Source organism: Spinacia oleracea, chromosome 4, assembly GCF_020520425.1.
Source record: "Spinacia oleracea cultivar Varoflay chromosome 4, BTI_SOV_V1, whole genome shotgun sequence".
Lineage (NCBI taxonomy): Eukaryota > Viridiplantae > Streptophyta > Magnoliopsida > Caryophyllales > Amaranthaceae > Spinacia > Spinacia oleracea.
The window spans coordinates 11,121,177-11,137,812 of record NC_079490.1 but is presented as its reverse complement, the minus strand read 5'-3'; the positions used below and the strand labels follow the sequence as shown (position 1 = coordinate 11,137,812).

Sequence of the window (16,636 nt, the reverse complement as noted above, 5' to 3'; positions counted from 1 at the left end):
AATTTGATTCCTTGGTCAACACGAACTCTTTGCCCAGCCGACTTCTGTTAGGTTTGGGGTCCATCCATTATGCGGAGTATAATTGGAAGGGCCTTAATGACTACGGGTCGGCCGACCCTTATGGGCCGTCCTCCGTGGGGTCATCCCTAATATTCATACTTTACTCAATTTAATGTCCATCTGAATCTACTGTGTAGGGCCCACGTGTCGACGTGTTGTGAGCCGTTTATATTCCCAAACAAAAACGATATTTGTTACCTTAGAGGTTGCAGCGATCGTGAACTGTGACCGAGGATTCGGTTGGGTAAAAGATTTAAGTAAACTGAAAAAGGGAAGAGGGTGAGACGGGAAGCAGAGTGAAACATCATTACCGTGGACCAAAAGAAACTAGAGGAAGAAAAAAAGAGGAGAGAGATTGAGAACCATGAGAGAGGAAGAATCAAAACAACAGCAACGAAAATGAGCAACAGAGGTGGAGGGATGTTGGGCAACCATCATCTCCAACAACAACAACAACACCACCATCATCAACAGCAACAACAACAACATCAACAACAACACTCCAACAACAGCAGCAGCAGCAGCAGCAACAAACCAGAATGGCTGCAACAGTACGATCTGATCGGCAAAATTGGGGAAGGAACTTATGGGTTGGTGTTCTTAGCCCGCGTAAAACCCCCTTCTCCTCATCGCGGCAAATCAATTGCTATTAAGAAGTTTAAGCAGTCTAAAGATGGTGATGGCATCTCTCCTACCGCCATTCGTGAAATCATGGTATCCTTTCTTTCTCCTTTTTTGGTTGGTTTTTCTTGTTTTTCATCATTGCTTAATATGTTAGTTCTAAATTTTGTTTTGGGTTTTAGTTGATGATTGATTGCGCTATAAAAATTGGGTCTTTTTTTTTTGGGTTTTTGGTGTTTTGATTGTTGATTTAAATTAGGGTTTTATGTTAAATTGGGATTTTAAGCTTCCCTGGTGCATAATATATCATCGAATTCTCACTGTTTCAATGAACTTTTTCCGGGATTGTGTTGGCTGGGGGTGGGGTGGTGGTGGTTGAAGATAAAATAAAGAGAGGTGTTAGTTTGTGGAATTCATTGGGAATGTGCGGAATTTCTCAAATAGTAGCATAATTTGCTGTCAGGAAGTTTCGATTTTTAATACCAGGTTTTCAATTTACGTCATCAATGGGACTTGTGTTAGTTTTCTTAAACAGTAGCAGAATTTGAGATAAGGAAGTTTCAATTGTTGATACCGAGTTTGCAATATAGCTCCTTGTGTCATCAATGGGACATGGTGATTACTTTTGTTTGGTTAGGATACTGAAAATTGATGAATATGTTGGAAAACATTTTGGGAAAGACTAAATGAAGTAGTCAAGTATAGGCTTGGGGATCTATTTGATAATTTTTGATCTTGGAAGAGTGTCTATCAGTGTATGCTTTGATTGCCGGAGGTTTTAGCGATGGGATGCGGGGGGTGGGGGGGGGGGGGGGTTATGTTGATGTTCTTCAGTTCTTATGTCAGGATTGTTTAGGTTGTCAAAGGGATCCTTAGCCAAAACGGAGCATATGGTTCATTGTGCTGCTGGAAATATTCGGTTGACCTCTTTAGATTGGCCGTGGGATGACACATACATTTGGAACTTTCTAGCCCCTGCCAAGTGCCAGATTATCCATACGAGTTATTGTTGGTTGTGTTTCATTATGACTTGTGCATTTCCATCTGCTGCTGTGAGTATATGCTATTAAGTCTTACAACCTTCTGTTCTGTCCTGTTCGTTTATTAGTAGCATCAAGAGTTGGTCCATATATTAAGCTATTGTTTTATACTTCCTCCGTTTGGAAATACTTGCAACGTTGGTCACTTTCACGCATGCCAATGCACAATTTTGATCGTTAATATCTTAAATTCTTCAAGCAAAAATTATAAAAAGTTTATATTTTGAAAATACGTAATGAGACGAATCTAACAAGATCCCACATGACTATGTTTTATTTGACATTTATGTCACCAACAATAGTCAAAGTGGAATATGTGAATAGTGCAAAAATACCAAACGTTGCGAGTATTTATGAACAGAGGAAGTATGAAATATTTTTTTATGCCTTTTCAAGTAATTATGTAATAAATGGACTACTTCAACTGCTAAATCTATTATTTATTTCTTTTGATATATGTAAGATTACTGCAAATATCTTACCCTCCTTCGTTCTTACCCTGCCCAGGGGATTCCTTAGAAGCATTGTGGTAATTGTTTTGTGGGAATTATTGTTTTTGCATCTTCCATCAGTTAATTTCTTATTCTTTGAATTGCAGCTGCTGCGAGAGATTTCTCATGAGAATGTGGTTAAGCTCGTGAATGTACACATTAATCCTGCAGACATGTCATTGTATTTGGCCTTTGATTATGCCGAGCATGATCTATATGTGAGTAAGCATGTCCCTTAAAAAACGGTTGAAATCAATGGGTTTGATTTTGGTTTTTAAATTTCATTTTTGCATTACATGAGCTCAAACCGTTTTTTCACATTCTATTTTCCGGCGAATTTATATGTATTAAAGTATTCTCTAATATTGTCTAAGGACAACTTACCTTATTACTTATGCTATACTTTTCATGTTGGGTGTGACAGGAGATCATTAGATATCATAGAGATAAGGTAAATCAACCACTCAATCAGTACACAGTAAAGTCATTGCTCTGGCAGCTGCTGAATGGGCTAAATTATCTACACAGGTATTCTCGTTTGCAAGATAATATATATGTTAATTTTACGTAGGTAAATCAACCACTCAATCAGTACACAGTAAATGTTCCGTTTCCACTAAATACTTAACTTTACTGGTTCCTTTGCTGCAGTAATTGGATTATCCATCGAGATCTTAAACCATCTAACATCTTGGTATAGTTATGCATTTTGTCTTCTATGTGGTGATATCCCAAAATTGTTGAGGTCATGCACTTCACATTCTTATATCTATGTCTTCTTTTGAATTTGTGTTTAAAGGTTATGGGTGACGGAGAAGAGCAGGGGGTTGTTAAAATTGCTGATTTTGGATTAGCAAGAGTATACCAAGCTCCTCTAAAGCAATTGTCTGACAATGGGGTAAGAAGTTTGTGACATTTGACTTGCTCTGTAGTATTTTTTCAACAATCCTTTCAAAACTTTTGTATTTCAGTGCTCCTGTGAGTCTTCCTAGTTGTTTAAGTGCCTCTTGCAGTAGTTTCCTAATCTTCTATTGGTATTTTGAGCTATGCTTTGACTGTTGTCTGCTTAATTAATTTCCCTTCATATCCCCGCATTCAACGAATAAATAAATATTAGAGTGGAGACGTTGTTGGTGGTTATTTGGTGTACCCAGTGGTGACTGGATACCGATTGTTATTGTAATGAAGAGGGTAGTGGTATGTCAAAGATGAAGGCATGAAGCTATGAAGGTCTTGGCACTTTTATGAATGATGATGGGTGTCTATGATATTGAGGATTGATACATTGTGGTGATGGAATGGTATTTTTCTGGAGTTTGTTTGACATCATGCTATAAGAGTGTATTTATTTTCGTAATGTCAGCTGGCAGAACTAGCTCATTAGCAAGTGTTTTTTGATTTAGAATTTTACAGTCCGACTTGTGAGTATAAGTAGGAACTAAGAGAATATTGGGTTTTGGGCTAATAATTTCTTAGTAGAACAATTGTTTTAACAATTTATAGTAGTCAATAATTACCACATCTAGTGTCCCGCATTCCATGAGGGAGTAATTTATTTTCGCCTACCAGAACATCGGACGATCCATGGCTCTGTGCCACTCTGGTTTGAATTCTAGGAGGCAAATGTCACTTGTTTCAACCCGAAAAGTATCCGGAGGGTTCTTTTGTTTATTATACGATTTTTCTGTGGCACACATGGAAGGAGGATGACTAACTTTACTTTTAATCCACGATAATGTTGCTAGACAAGATGAAGTGTCCAAAAGTCTGCTTAGAAAGCTATTCTAGAAAGATTCAAGAAAAGTTGATTCGGGAGTCTCTCAAGTGGATTTCTTTCTCAAACCTCACATGGAAATTCGTCATTTAAGAGTTCTATGTTTTTTGTTTTATCCTGTGTAATACGTTTGCTGGATTTTGATTACTTCTTCAGTTCTTCCTCACTTTAAGCGCGTTAAATGTGGAATAGTTGCTTACATTTTGAAGGCTTTGTGCAGGTTGTGGTGACGATTTGGTATCGAGCTCCTGAGTTGCTGCTCGGGGCAAAACACTACACTAGTGCTGTTGGTATTCCTAGAATCCAGTCCTATTCTATTAGCATATTATATTGAATTCATCCTGCTCTCTCTTATCCAGTACCTTATCAGCATTGCAAAAACGCCTTATATTCCAGTTTCACCTAATTTTTTTGTACAATTCTGTCTTTCTCTTTGGGCTGACTATCGATGATTTTATTTGAATTAGATATGTGGGCCGTTGGATGCATATTTGCCGAGCTTCTTACTTTGAAGCCATTGTTTCAAGGTGCAGAAGTTAAAGGCACACCAAATCATTTTCAGGTATATTTTAAAGGCTTGACTGTGGTTGTCTTGCTGGAATTATTAAATATTATATCCTGTGCTGTTCTCATTTAAGGTCTACTTTATTGACGTTGCTTTGTAATATGGATGCCGTCTTTTGCAGCTGGATCAACTTGACAAAATATTCAAGGTCTTAGGTAAGCTAGCTAGAAGTGGCTGCTGTTTTGCTTTCTGAGGACTGAGCTCTTTATTAAGTCAAATCCTTCTCCTTCAGGTCATCCGACACCAGATAAATGGCCTATACTTGTGAATCTTCCTCATTGGCAACAGGATACGCAGCATATTCAAGGGCATAAATAGTGAGTGGACATGCAATTCCTTCTCTGTCTCCTTAGATATTTGTGATTTCTGTCATTAGTGGCTAGTGGCAACAGCTCTAACAAGTTTGATTGAAACAGTGCATAGTCATGTTGTATCTGATGGTCATATTTTAATTTATATTCTTGTTTACTATTTCCTAAATCGTTATGTATTTACCCTTTTTGAACCCGATGTTTTCTGCAGCGACAACCCTGGTCTTTATAGTGTTGTCCATCTCTCTCCCAAAACTCCTGCTTACGACCTGCTGTCCAGAATGCTCGAGTAAGTCGTGCTACTCAATTTTTTGATTGTTGGGTTCCCTGAGTATATACCAAACAGTGAAAGTGTTTTTTTATGGGGGAGGGGAAATTTTTATTTTTGAATGAACATTTTGATCTTTGTATAACTATTGGGATCAGTGATTTGTTACAGGAAGATTTATTGCTTTATTTTCATGTTATGCTCTACATTTATATTCTGTTTATTTTTGTTGTATTCTCTTAACCTTTAAACTATATGCAGGTACGATCCTCGCAAGCGATTAACAGCTGCACAAGCACTTGACCACGAGTAAGACTATCCCTCTTTTCAAATTACATGTTCATCCAAGTAGGTTGTTATTAGTTATTGACTTGTTGCTTTAAAAAATTATGCTTTTGCTGCACTGAACTTAAAAGCATGGAGAACTCAATAATATGTAAAATACAATTTCAAAATAATGTTTTGCGAGGTGTGTTTTATAAAATTTCTTGTGGCTGTACTCTTTTGCATCTCTCTTTTTCTTTGATGAATCATGGACCTACTAAACTATATCTTCTTGATATAATAGAAGACTAAATTACCCCTCATTTGTCTCTTCTCTTTCTTCCTTCCCAAACCTTCTATTGATCATTTGACCCACTGGGCTGGATTGCTGTGGGTTGGGAGGCCCATCCTTAATGGGAGCCATTTTACTAGCAACCAGGGACCAAACGGGAGCCCATGCCCACAGGCCCCACACATGGTCAGATTCAGGGCTCCATGCTGACATGTATTGAGCTCTAGCTTGGTTCTACACTCAATAAGTAATATAGTAAATGGACTTTTTTCCATATTATCATTAAAAAAAAAAAAAAATGTTATCGAACGATTTTATTACTTGCAGAAAAATGAATACTTGAAAGACGATTATGGCTTATAAAGTATAATCATAAATCTCTTTTGGATGCCAGTTTGGTTGGGAAATTTGGGTTTGTTGGGTCTGGTGGGATTTTGTGCTTTTTGCCAAGGAAAAAATGGCAGTTTTTGGTTAGTTTATTAAGCAATGGGTTATGCTGTCGAAATTAAAACCCGCTAAATAAATCATAGGGGTTGGGGAAAGGAAGAGTAGGGCGAGGGAATATATTGAATAAAGCTAAGTGCTGACTCTGAGAATTATGGAAATAAAAAGAGTTGATTTTCAAAAGGAGGAGAATATAGAGCGATATGGATATATTGCTGATGAAATTGTTTACAGTACTCTAGTATTACTCCCAAATTAAAGAAATGTCCTCACACCTTCTGATTGTCTCTCTTCCCTTCCCTCTATTTATTATATTCCCCTCCCTCATTTTCTAACAAACTTTTGACGCATCATTCCTTTTAACAGAATTGAAGTGGGTGTGAGTCCAATTCTCTGTTAACATAATTAGTGGATTTCTTCAATTACCATGGTCTTGCATTTTGCATGATAGGAGAGATGTAGATGGAGTGTCATTACAGGGGGTGTTGAAGAAAGGTAGTTTTGGTAACTGCTTGCAAGCTGCCGTCGGTCCACAATAATGAAATAGAAGTATAAGTGGGAAGAGATGCAAAAGATAATGGAGTTTTCTGTTGTCTCTGATTCCTTTTTCAGCTTGGATTATTTTTCATTAGTAAAACTAAGTATGTAAATTTAAAGCACCTGTCTTATTCATGGTGTCATTTTGACATCAGTTGACTGGAATGTCATTTTTCAACTCATATGTCATAAAGAGTGTTCCGATAGTTATCACCGAGTACTTGCATATTGCATCACTTTAATTAGTTAAAAGAAGAGGGACATATTACATTAACTTTTTCTAGCCATTATTGAGTTAAGAAAAGAGGGACATATTTTATGTTTTGCTTAATCTTGATGGAAGAAATGTCTTGATGGAGTCAAATATTTGAGCATTATGATTTTTAGTCTAGCCATTAAGTCTAGTAGAAATGAAGACTACTGATGAAATTGCAACAATATACTCCTGTAGTTGACAGATTTTGAGGGTAGTGTTGCTGGCCACTTATGTTCAGCACCCCTTCTGCCAGTATAATGGCATGTTTGTATAAGTTTATGTTCAAGTGATTCATCATTCTCAGTATACTACTACTCTCTCCCTTCTGTGCCAGCATGATTGGTCCATTTATCAATCTTCACCAGTCCGCCTTGAGTAGCTGAGCAGTCTTATTTATTAGGGATTTAGTGGAAATTTGTACATAAGTTAACATGCTAACCTCTAGTTTGATAGGTACCCATACTTTTTTGGAAGTAATAAGTACTCGGTAATTTTTAATATTTAGAAAAAAAAATCGAAATCAATCTGACCCAATCATTAGGATTCAGGAGAATTTAGCTATTAACATTGTGTTTTTCCCCTTGTTATTTCATATTAGGTACTTCAAGATGGAGCCCTTGCCAGGTCGCAAGTAAGTTGCCCTCCTCACTTGTTACAGACCTCGAGTTGCATGTTAATCTGGGACTATTAACCATTCCGATACAGTTTACTGGATTTTAACCATTTCAATATTTTTTTCAGTGCATTTGTACCTCTCCGACCCGATGAGAAAGTTGTCAATTATCCTGCTCGGCCAGTGGACAGTAATACTCATTTCGAAGGAACAGCAACTATTCAACAGCCTCAACAGGTACGGATATCGATGTGCTGTTTGAAGCTTGTGAGCATACAATGATGTACAATTGTAGAAGTCTTTAATCATAAGTGATTTAACATAAATCTCTTTGGTGTTGCCTTTACTTACCCATCTTTTTCTTTATGTTGTTCCATGAGTGTATATCTCAATTTTATGTTGGTATGCCTTTTTGGTAAGCAAGTGTTGCTCTTATATATATTTCCTCTTTATTTTACTTTCATTAATTCCACTTTCTCCCTCTTACTTGTTTTATTCTTTTAACTTCCCGCTCCTTTCTGGTTTGATTGGTCACAATGACGATCTCCTATGACGATTCATGTTAGCCGACCCCAAATCTTTTTGGGATTAAGGCTTGTTGTTGTTGTTGTTGTTGTGGGGTAAAGGGAGGTGAAATATAGAGAATATTGTGCAGAAGGAAAACAGGGAACCCATGCCGCCATGCTCCGTCACTATATTGCGTAAAATGATTTTGTAGGTAGGAATGGACAAAGACAAGTTTTGAATGATTTGGATTTTTTGGATATATGAGTCCATGTTGTGGAAAAGGGAGAAGATGGAGAATAGAAGCGAGATTTAGTAATTACTTCCTCCGTTTCTCTGAGTTCTACTCAAGGAGAATTCAAGAGGGGACCACCCTTTGTGGGTCCTGTTGATTTTAGGAGGAGAGATATAGAGACTAAGAGAATTATTTAATGTAATTGGGTCCAATTTGGAATTGGTGATGATAACATATAAATAAAAGGTAGATAGAAATGTAGTAGTAAAAGTGCATAGGACTTGGAAAAACGGATACAAATAGAAAGTGATAGAACTTAGGAAAACGGAGGTAGTATGATATGTATACACTGGAGGAGAAGAAAATTCTGATTAGCTTCTCGTCATATTAATGTTGAAAATATTGAAAAAAGCTAACAGTCTGATCACTGATATTATTGTCTGATATTATTGAACTCTCTGTTTACTTGGTAAGATGTGATTTGATTATAATTTTACCAACTTTGTTTTGGCTGATGTGCACAAATTTAAATGGTTAAGGAAGGAAGAGAGCATGTTTTCTTATCGTACTGCTAGAAAAGTGTTTAGGCTCTTTAAGTTTTAATTAATAGCGTTATACTGCAATTAATCCTTTTGCTTCTATTTAACTTCCAACGTAAGTTGTAATTCTCGAATCTCTATGATTTTTAAGGATATTTTAGCTATTTTACATCTAGAGGCAAAAGTTACATGTTGGAATGAAAAACCTATTGTAAATAACTTCATGGAACTGTGTCAGAAAGGGGCTTATTTCAGCATGTGCACATTGTTTATCTTACTAATATTGAACCAAATGAAGCCTAGATGTTCCCATACCTTTCCCGAGCCCCGACATTTCATGATGTATTGAAGGTGGCTATTTTAAAAATATTTGCAAGTAAATTCCTATTGTGTATTACTAGTTGGATTGTCGGACTTCGGATTGCATGTGTAAGAATTCATATTTCTTTCAGGCTCCACCTTCAAATGCAGTTGCTGGTAATATGCAAGGCTCCCATATTGTTCCAAATAGAAATGTACCACGGCAAATGAATATGGTTGGTATGCAAAGAGTGCAGCCTCAAGGCATAGCACCTTATAACATCTCTGCTCAGGCTGGAATGGGTGGTGGAATGAACCCTGGAGGCATCCCTATGCAACGAGGTGTGGCTGCTCAAGCTCACCCACAGCAACAGGTACAGCTCTATGTCTTCCCTCTTGTTGGAGCTTAAAAGGCTTACTTTTATTTATTTATTTATTTATTTATTACGAGTAGAAAATATTGTTCTGAACTACTGTTTCTCTAATAAATGATACTTTTGGCAAACTCCTAAATTATCATTAGCCTTTTCCATTAGCCACCATTACCATTAGCCTTTTCTGGAAAAAGAATGTTCGGCCACTTTGAACTTCCCCAGTTTTCCTTAGTTTTCCTGCAATGAAGAGATTCAATTTTCACTTGTGGTTCTACCCATGTGTAGCTTTCTCAAAAAAATGAAAATCTGAAGCTGACATCATCAACAAAACTAGGAAAAATGTGATATTCTCCAGTATGTAATATTTTCCAATTGTGTGATCTGGAGTTCCCAGTTTAATGGGAGGAAGATATTTGGGTATAGTTAAATTGACGTCTTGTTTATTTTATTTTATTTTAGCAATTACTTACAGTTTTGATTAACTATGTCTGTCTTCCGGCCTGGGAATAGTGAAAGAATGTGAATGAGAGTGGTGACGGTTAAGAGATGTAAAAGAGAGAAGAATTTGAGGTGTTGAGAAAAGATCAATGCTAATGAATGAATAGAATGGAGCAGGAGAGAATAAAATGGATGAAGAAAAGCAATAGTAACCTTTTTTGCAAATCTTTGACGCATAACATTAACTGTTAGTGGTAACTTAAAGCAATAGTTTGCCAAAAAGATTCTTAGAACGTAATGTTTTGCGACAAGTGTTTCATAATAGGTGGTTTAGACTTCTAGACAAACTTTCCTTGTTACTACTATTGTTTTGTTTTTAATGATCTTATGTTTGCCATTACTGAACACAAAATAAAAGTTCGCGTTTTTGCATCGCTCGATTGGTAAAAAATTAGACGGGGGTTATGCTGGTTGCATCTGGTCTTAATCTGTTTTTTGGTTTTTTGGAGCAGCTGAGAAGAAAGGATCCTGGAATGTTGCCTGGCTATCCTCCACAGCAGAAATCGAGAAGGTTTTGAGTTATATGCCAGAAGTAGGTTAATGTTTGTTTCGAACAACTTGAATGGTTACACGACTCCTTCATCACTTAGTAGTAGTGACTACTAAATAGAATGCCAAAAAAAGAGAGAGTCAAATTTAACCGTGGGACCAAGAGAGCTTGATCACCATGCTTTAAGAGATGAAATTGGCTCAGTTCTCTGCAATATGAAAGATGTATCCTTGACTTTCCTGCTCGGAGGCACAGCAAAATGACGGCCTTAGCCCTGGAGTGTATTGACTATAGTTGGAGAAAAATCCATGAAATGGCGGGAGATTCAGTTGATCGTTGTTTAAGCCCTTCTGGTTGTAACGTTAGTTGCCTGCCATCTTTTTTAACTTATTTCAGATCTGCGCCAGCGCTTTGGTATAGTTATTTGTATGTATTTTGTACATGCCCCCTTCTCCCTAATCATATTTATTTATATATAAAGAAGATAAATCTTGTAATTTAAGCATCATGATCCATGATATGCATCTATTTTTCCATTGCTAAACTTCTTTTCACCTTCAAGAAAGACAATATTGCGCAGTAAAGTAAAAGTGGTCGATCCGAAGAACAAATGTGTGTTAATCTTTCCAAACTAGTTCCTGGGTATTGCTCTGCTTGAGCTTAGCGTATGAACTATGCACAGCATAATCTCGTGGCGTTTTATGTCAGACTCGAGAATGGGGGAAAGGAGAGAGTGACTATTTATGTCTATACATAGATGTGACAAAATCAAATGACCAAAGTTCGCAATTCAATTTGGTAGAATGATTTTGGTGTTCCAATTGTGAAATTAGTTGCTTGATATCTTCAATAACGTAAGTTTGCTTTCAAGGGATGAACCGGATACCTTTCACTATGTTGATAGTACGAAATCTTAAAGTGTCGATCTTAGGGGACCAGAACTTTCACTAGTGGAAAAAGGGTCATTTGCATCGCACTTTTAAGCACATTTGCGTCGCACATCGTGCGTGGCAAAAGCTCTCGACGCAAATGACTAAAAGTCATTTGCGTCGCACATTTGTGCGACGCAAATGAACCTTATTTGCGTCGCACATTTAGCAAATGTGCGTTGCAAATGACTTTTCAGCACCATGCCTGAAAAGTCATTTGCAACGCACATTAGCTAAATGTGCGACGCAAATGACTTTTCAGCACCATGCCTAAAAAGTCATTTGCAACGCACATTAGCTAAATGTGCGACGCAAATGACTTTTAGGCGAAAAAAAAAAGTCATTTGCCACGCACATTAGCTAAATGTGCGTTGCAAATGACTTTTTTTTTTTAAAAAAAATTCGTTTTTTAATATTTTAGTTACAACCCAATAAAAGGCAAATTCACCATAGATCACCCAACATGTTGATAACCTAACTACACTTTTAACATAAAAGTTTAAGTGAACCATAAACGAATGAGGCCCAAGATATCATTCAAGCAGATGAAAAAAACTCCATTGTCAGACCAAAATCAAACAAATTACAGCGTTCGTGCGACACTAAGACAAACAGGGAGGACTTCTCCTGGACGCTTCAAAATTTCAATTACCAAATCAATTTGAGAGTTGAGATCATGCTTGGATAAGCAACTTCCCATGACACACGTAGCACGCAGCGTCAGCGTCAGCGTATTCAAAGACAAATGAGGGAACCATTCAAGAGTCCCAAGAGCAAGATCAAAGGCGACAATTCTCACAAGTTTAGCGGATTGAAGAGCAATTGTTACCGAGTTTGTTTCCCTTTCTCAAGTTTTAACTTTTCAGTTCTCCTACAATAAAAATTTAGAAATTCATTAATTATCTGAACAGCTTGTTTTCAGTCTCAAGAAATGATTCAAACCTACCCAGATCAACAAAAAAACTAACATTAGGTTCATATTTCTCACTAACTGCGCCACCTTTTTGTTTCTGGAATTGGATGTACCGCAATGTGCTTGCAAAGAAAGCTTCAGCAGCAGAATCTGTTGCCGCATTATCACTTTGCATCTCTGTAGTAATTAATTCCATTAGATCCTGGATTGTATTGACGGTGATTTGGTTGTTTCCCTTCTCAAAAACAGTTAACATCTGCAAAGAGCACATATTCACAGCATAAAAAGCCTTCCATTAGTATTGTATATTCTTCTTCCATTCTTTATTACAGCAACATAATCTCCAAGAGACGTAAGTTCAAAATTACAACTTACGCTTTAGTCCAACTCTGAATCTACATAGATTCAGATTTTAGGATTGGTTATCCAAGTCACATAAAAAGACAAGTCCCATACCAATTTAGTATGTAGTCTCCCGACTCTAAGAAATAGATCGATTCAGTGGCAGCTAACATCTAAGAAGAAGTACCACAAACTCTTACAAGCAACATACCAAAGTGAATGCCATAAATTTTGAATCAAATCCCATACTTGCATCAGATTTCCAAGAACATCAATATATGAAAGAGCTACTGCAAACTACAACAAAGCCTCATAGGAACGCTGAACAAACAAACTCAGACCCTAACTTTCCAAAGAAAAACCCATCCAAATTCTACTAGTAAACCAATTAAAAAGAATAGTTGAAAGCTAACCATCAAAAGAACTTATATTACTAAGAATTGGACATGGAAAACAATTGAAAAAGTCTTACTTATTTCAAAAAGTAACAAAGAATGTTACAGAGTTCACTACTGGACACTGGGACAGTCCGCAATTATGCATATTTGTACTAGTGTTTGTTAGCCTTGAAATTTTGGATTATATGACGAGGATAGAAGACAAATTCAGTACATATTAGCAAAGGTGTACCTGAATATCATAGGCAGGTTCAGGGCGGAAGGTTCAGGGCAATGAACCGGCAAAAACCAATAAGACTTGAGTATGTGTTAGGGTCCCTGATGAGTTTTCTCCAAACCATGATCAGTATCAGCCTTGTCATGACGCTAGCAGGAGGCATGTTTCAGCTTCTTATCATGTGCACGAGGTCCCATAAACTGTCACGAAACAGAGAAGCATTATGTTACCATTAGTTTTTGAGTAACAAACATACAAAGACATGTTCAGGATTCAGAAAAATAGCAACATTAGTGGATATTATATAGAGCAACAGACGATGAACTAACTTGCTGCACTAAACACAAAACTTCAGCACAATTTTGAGAATATATAGAGCAGCGTCAGGTGACCTGAATCCATGGCAGCAGTACTATTGGTACTCAGAAACAGCAGCTAAGAACAACAGACAACCAAATACAATAAAGGATCACCCCAACTCTGAACAAGTATCTTAAAATACTACCCGTTTCCTCTCCACAAAAGAGTTACAAAGAACGAGCTAACTCGGCTTCTTTGATTATCAACACATGTATACACTTGAATTATAGGCCAATGTTACAGTAGAACACATAGAAGTACACTCAAGTAAACGATTAGGCAAATTAAGTCCAATGACTCCGTAGATATAATTGGCGGGGGGGGGGGGGGGTGGCTTACTTGCTCTCTGTGAACCTAGGGCTAGGGCGTAAGCACTTCAGGTAGCCATCCCAAGGAACCTTTTTCAGGCCTGCTCTATGAGAGATCATGTCTCTGACCCTGCAAAAAGAAATAGATACAATAGGCAACAAATTGATCCGGTATCCAACATAACATGTCTATAAAAATGTACCAGAGAGAGAAATATTCATTCACCTCTCGGCAAATTCGATGGGAGTCTCTCCAGGTTTTATTGTTTGGGGCTCTAGATACCAAACATCACAAACAACGGCCCAAGATGTCATTAGCTGAAGCAGGTGTGTATTAAATGACTCCCTGCATATACATAGTTCAGAATTTCCCCAAGATAACCAGACATTCAAAAGAGCAAAGCTATCAAAGATTACCAAACAAATTTTCAGCATGAATTTTTATTTTATCCAATCCACACAACGAGAAACTATTTTATTATATGCTCTGGATAATCAAATAAACAAATTAAACAGAAGACTAGTGAATACATGTATTCCATGATAAATCTGTAGAGTAGAAAATTAGAATATGTAATTAATCTCTTTTAATTAAATGTAAAATTAACAAATCTAGCAATTCAACAGCAATATAAAAAAAAAGGTCACAGTACATCAAATTCAATTCAACACTTAATTTATCATCAAATTCAAATCAATCACTTAATTTATCATCAAATGCACAGGCGCACAACGAAACTCATATAAAAAATTGAAAAAAAATACTTGAATTCACAAACTAACCAACATAACTAAACCACAAATTCATATTAAAAAAATTCAGAGCAAATTAATTAAACATGGAAATCAAGATAGGACATAGAATATACCTGAGCATCAAGGTAGCCAAGGACGGGCGACGAGTTAAACTAGAGCTCCAACACCAACAATTCGTGATCCAGTAGTGTGGTGTGTTTCACAACCTTAAAAAACTAAGCCTTTCTGCTTCAGGATGTAACCTTTCTCCCCGCGCCGAAACCTAGGGTTTCGCCCCTCTTCCCATTTTCGCAGAGCTCGAATTTTCAGAATAAATAGAAAGGGGCGGCTTGGTGAGAGAAGACTTCGAATGGATAAGGTTGATTCTGAATTTTTGAAGGTGAGATGGGAGGTGTTGGAGTTCTGGCAATGGAGATTTGGAAAGGAGGAGGAGAGAGAAGGAGAGGAGGCGAAAAATTTGTTCGACCTGGATCTATGCGAGAAAATAAATGAAAAAATATAAAAGGGTCACTTGCGTTGTTCAATTATACGCGTGTGTCATTTGCATCGCAGATTTGTAAATCTGCGTGGCAAATGACTCTAGGATGCTCCTAGAGTCATTTGCCACGCAGATTTGTAAATCTGCGACGCACTTGATTGAGTCATTTGCCTCGCAGCTTTGTTAATCTGCGATGCAAATGACTCTGGGGGGCATCCTAGAGTCATTTGCCTCGCAGTTTAACAAAGCTGCGACGCAAATGAGTAAATTTTATGCTAAAATTTGTTATTTGCATCACATGTTCAGAATGGCGTGGCAAATGCGGGGATGCAAATAAGCCTTTTTCCACTAGTGTTTGAATTGAGTAAACCCAACCCAGGTTAGTGGGTTATACACTTTGAGAGTGTGGAAAATGATAAGTAATACCCTCCCTCAAAGCAGGGGCGGACCCAGCACTGGGCATGGTGGGGCACGTGCCCTACCATTATTTGAGAAAAACATGATATAATATATACGTGCAGTTTAATAACATTGTAAACATCTTGTTTCAGTGGTCATCCAACCATTACTCCCCTGTTGGAGTTCAGGTTCGATTCCTAAGTCAGCGACAACAGCAATTTACTTCCATTTGAACTTTTGTAGTTGATGGTGGCAACGGTTTCCCACCAAATTAAAATTCATGGGTCCGCCAATGCCTCAAAGTGCCACTAGTGGGGATTAAACCCTCGACCATTTGATAGGTAGGTTCAATCTTTTCCGCTAGGCCAAACGCAATATATAAAACGTACAGTACTATGTTTTTTGTGGTGTTAGCACTCAGTTCACCCTTAGGATTAATCCGGATTCGAGGCGAGTTCTAGGTGGATAGGTTTCAGTACCCTACCAATTGTTGTTGCGGGGGATCGAACACGAGTTCTCCCTACCAAATTCATCCCCAACTATCACTGAACCAACGGACAATTGATAACATACAGTACTATGTAAGTAATAACAAGAACTTGGTGTTTTCCAAGGTCCTTTGACAATGTGGACACGGTACAAACACGGTACGAGTACTAATAAGTGAACGGTCTGATAATGTGAAACGAAGAGAATATCTTAGAACGAATAGTAGGCGCGGGGCTAGCTAGGTTCCGCAACTTGATGAATAAACTTCCAAAGAAACAGTAATTAAATGGAGGGATTGCGGGGAAGATTGCACATATATGTTTGTGCGAATGTGCGATAGTTATGTATTGCTCATTTCCTAGGACTTGGATTATTCGAGTTACATCATCCCCCTTATCTTTCCCCATATGGACGGCAATTAGCCACTTACAATGCTACGCTTGTCAATGATAACTTTGACCAACAATTTATTTAACTACATATTATAAAAATTTATAAAAGTATTAATATTTTGAAAGTATATATTAAGATGAAGCCAACAATATATTATATACTAACATTTGTTTTCATA

General features: G+C 37.3%; 1 protein-coding gene and 1 long non-coding RNA gene across 2 annotated transcripts; one reads left to right on the top strand and one right to left on the bottom strand.

The window, feature by feature from the left end:
- Positions 1-333: 333 nt before the first annotated feature.
- LOC110800405 (cyclin-dependent kinase E-1) lies at positions 334-11,020 on the top strand. Its single transcript, XM_022005707.2, has 15 exons — positions 334-774; positions 2,320-2,430; positions 2,637-2,740; positions 2,864-2,906; positions 3,012-3,110; positions 4,207-4,276; positions 4,454-4,548; positions 4,673-4,706; positions 4,784-4,868; positions 5,074-5,151; positions 5,392-5,439; positions 7,522-7,554; positions 7,665-7,773; positions 9,267-9,488; positions 10,439-11,020. Exons 1-15 carry the CDS (start codon positions 460-462, stop codon positions 10,502-10,504), a joined length of 1,512 nt encoding a protein of 503 aa, XP_021861399.2. The 5' UTR covers positions 334-459; the 3' UTR covers positions 10,505-11,020.
- A 953-nt stretch (positions 11,021-11,973) lies between these two features.
- On the bottom strand, positions 11,974-13,440 carry LOC130459714 (uncharacterized). The gene is made up of 3 exons (XR_008919299.1): positions 13,291-13,440; positions 12,374-12,574; positions 11,974-12,276 (listed from the first exon to the last, which is right to left on the bottom strand). It is a non-coding gene; the product is annotated as an uncharacterized lncRNA (long non-coding RNA).
- Between the last annotated feature and the right edge of the window lie 3,196 nt (positions 13,441-16,636).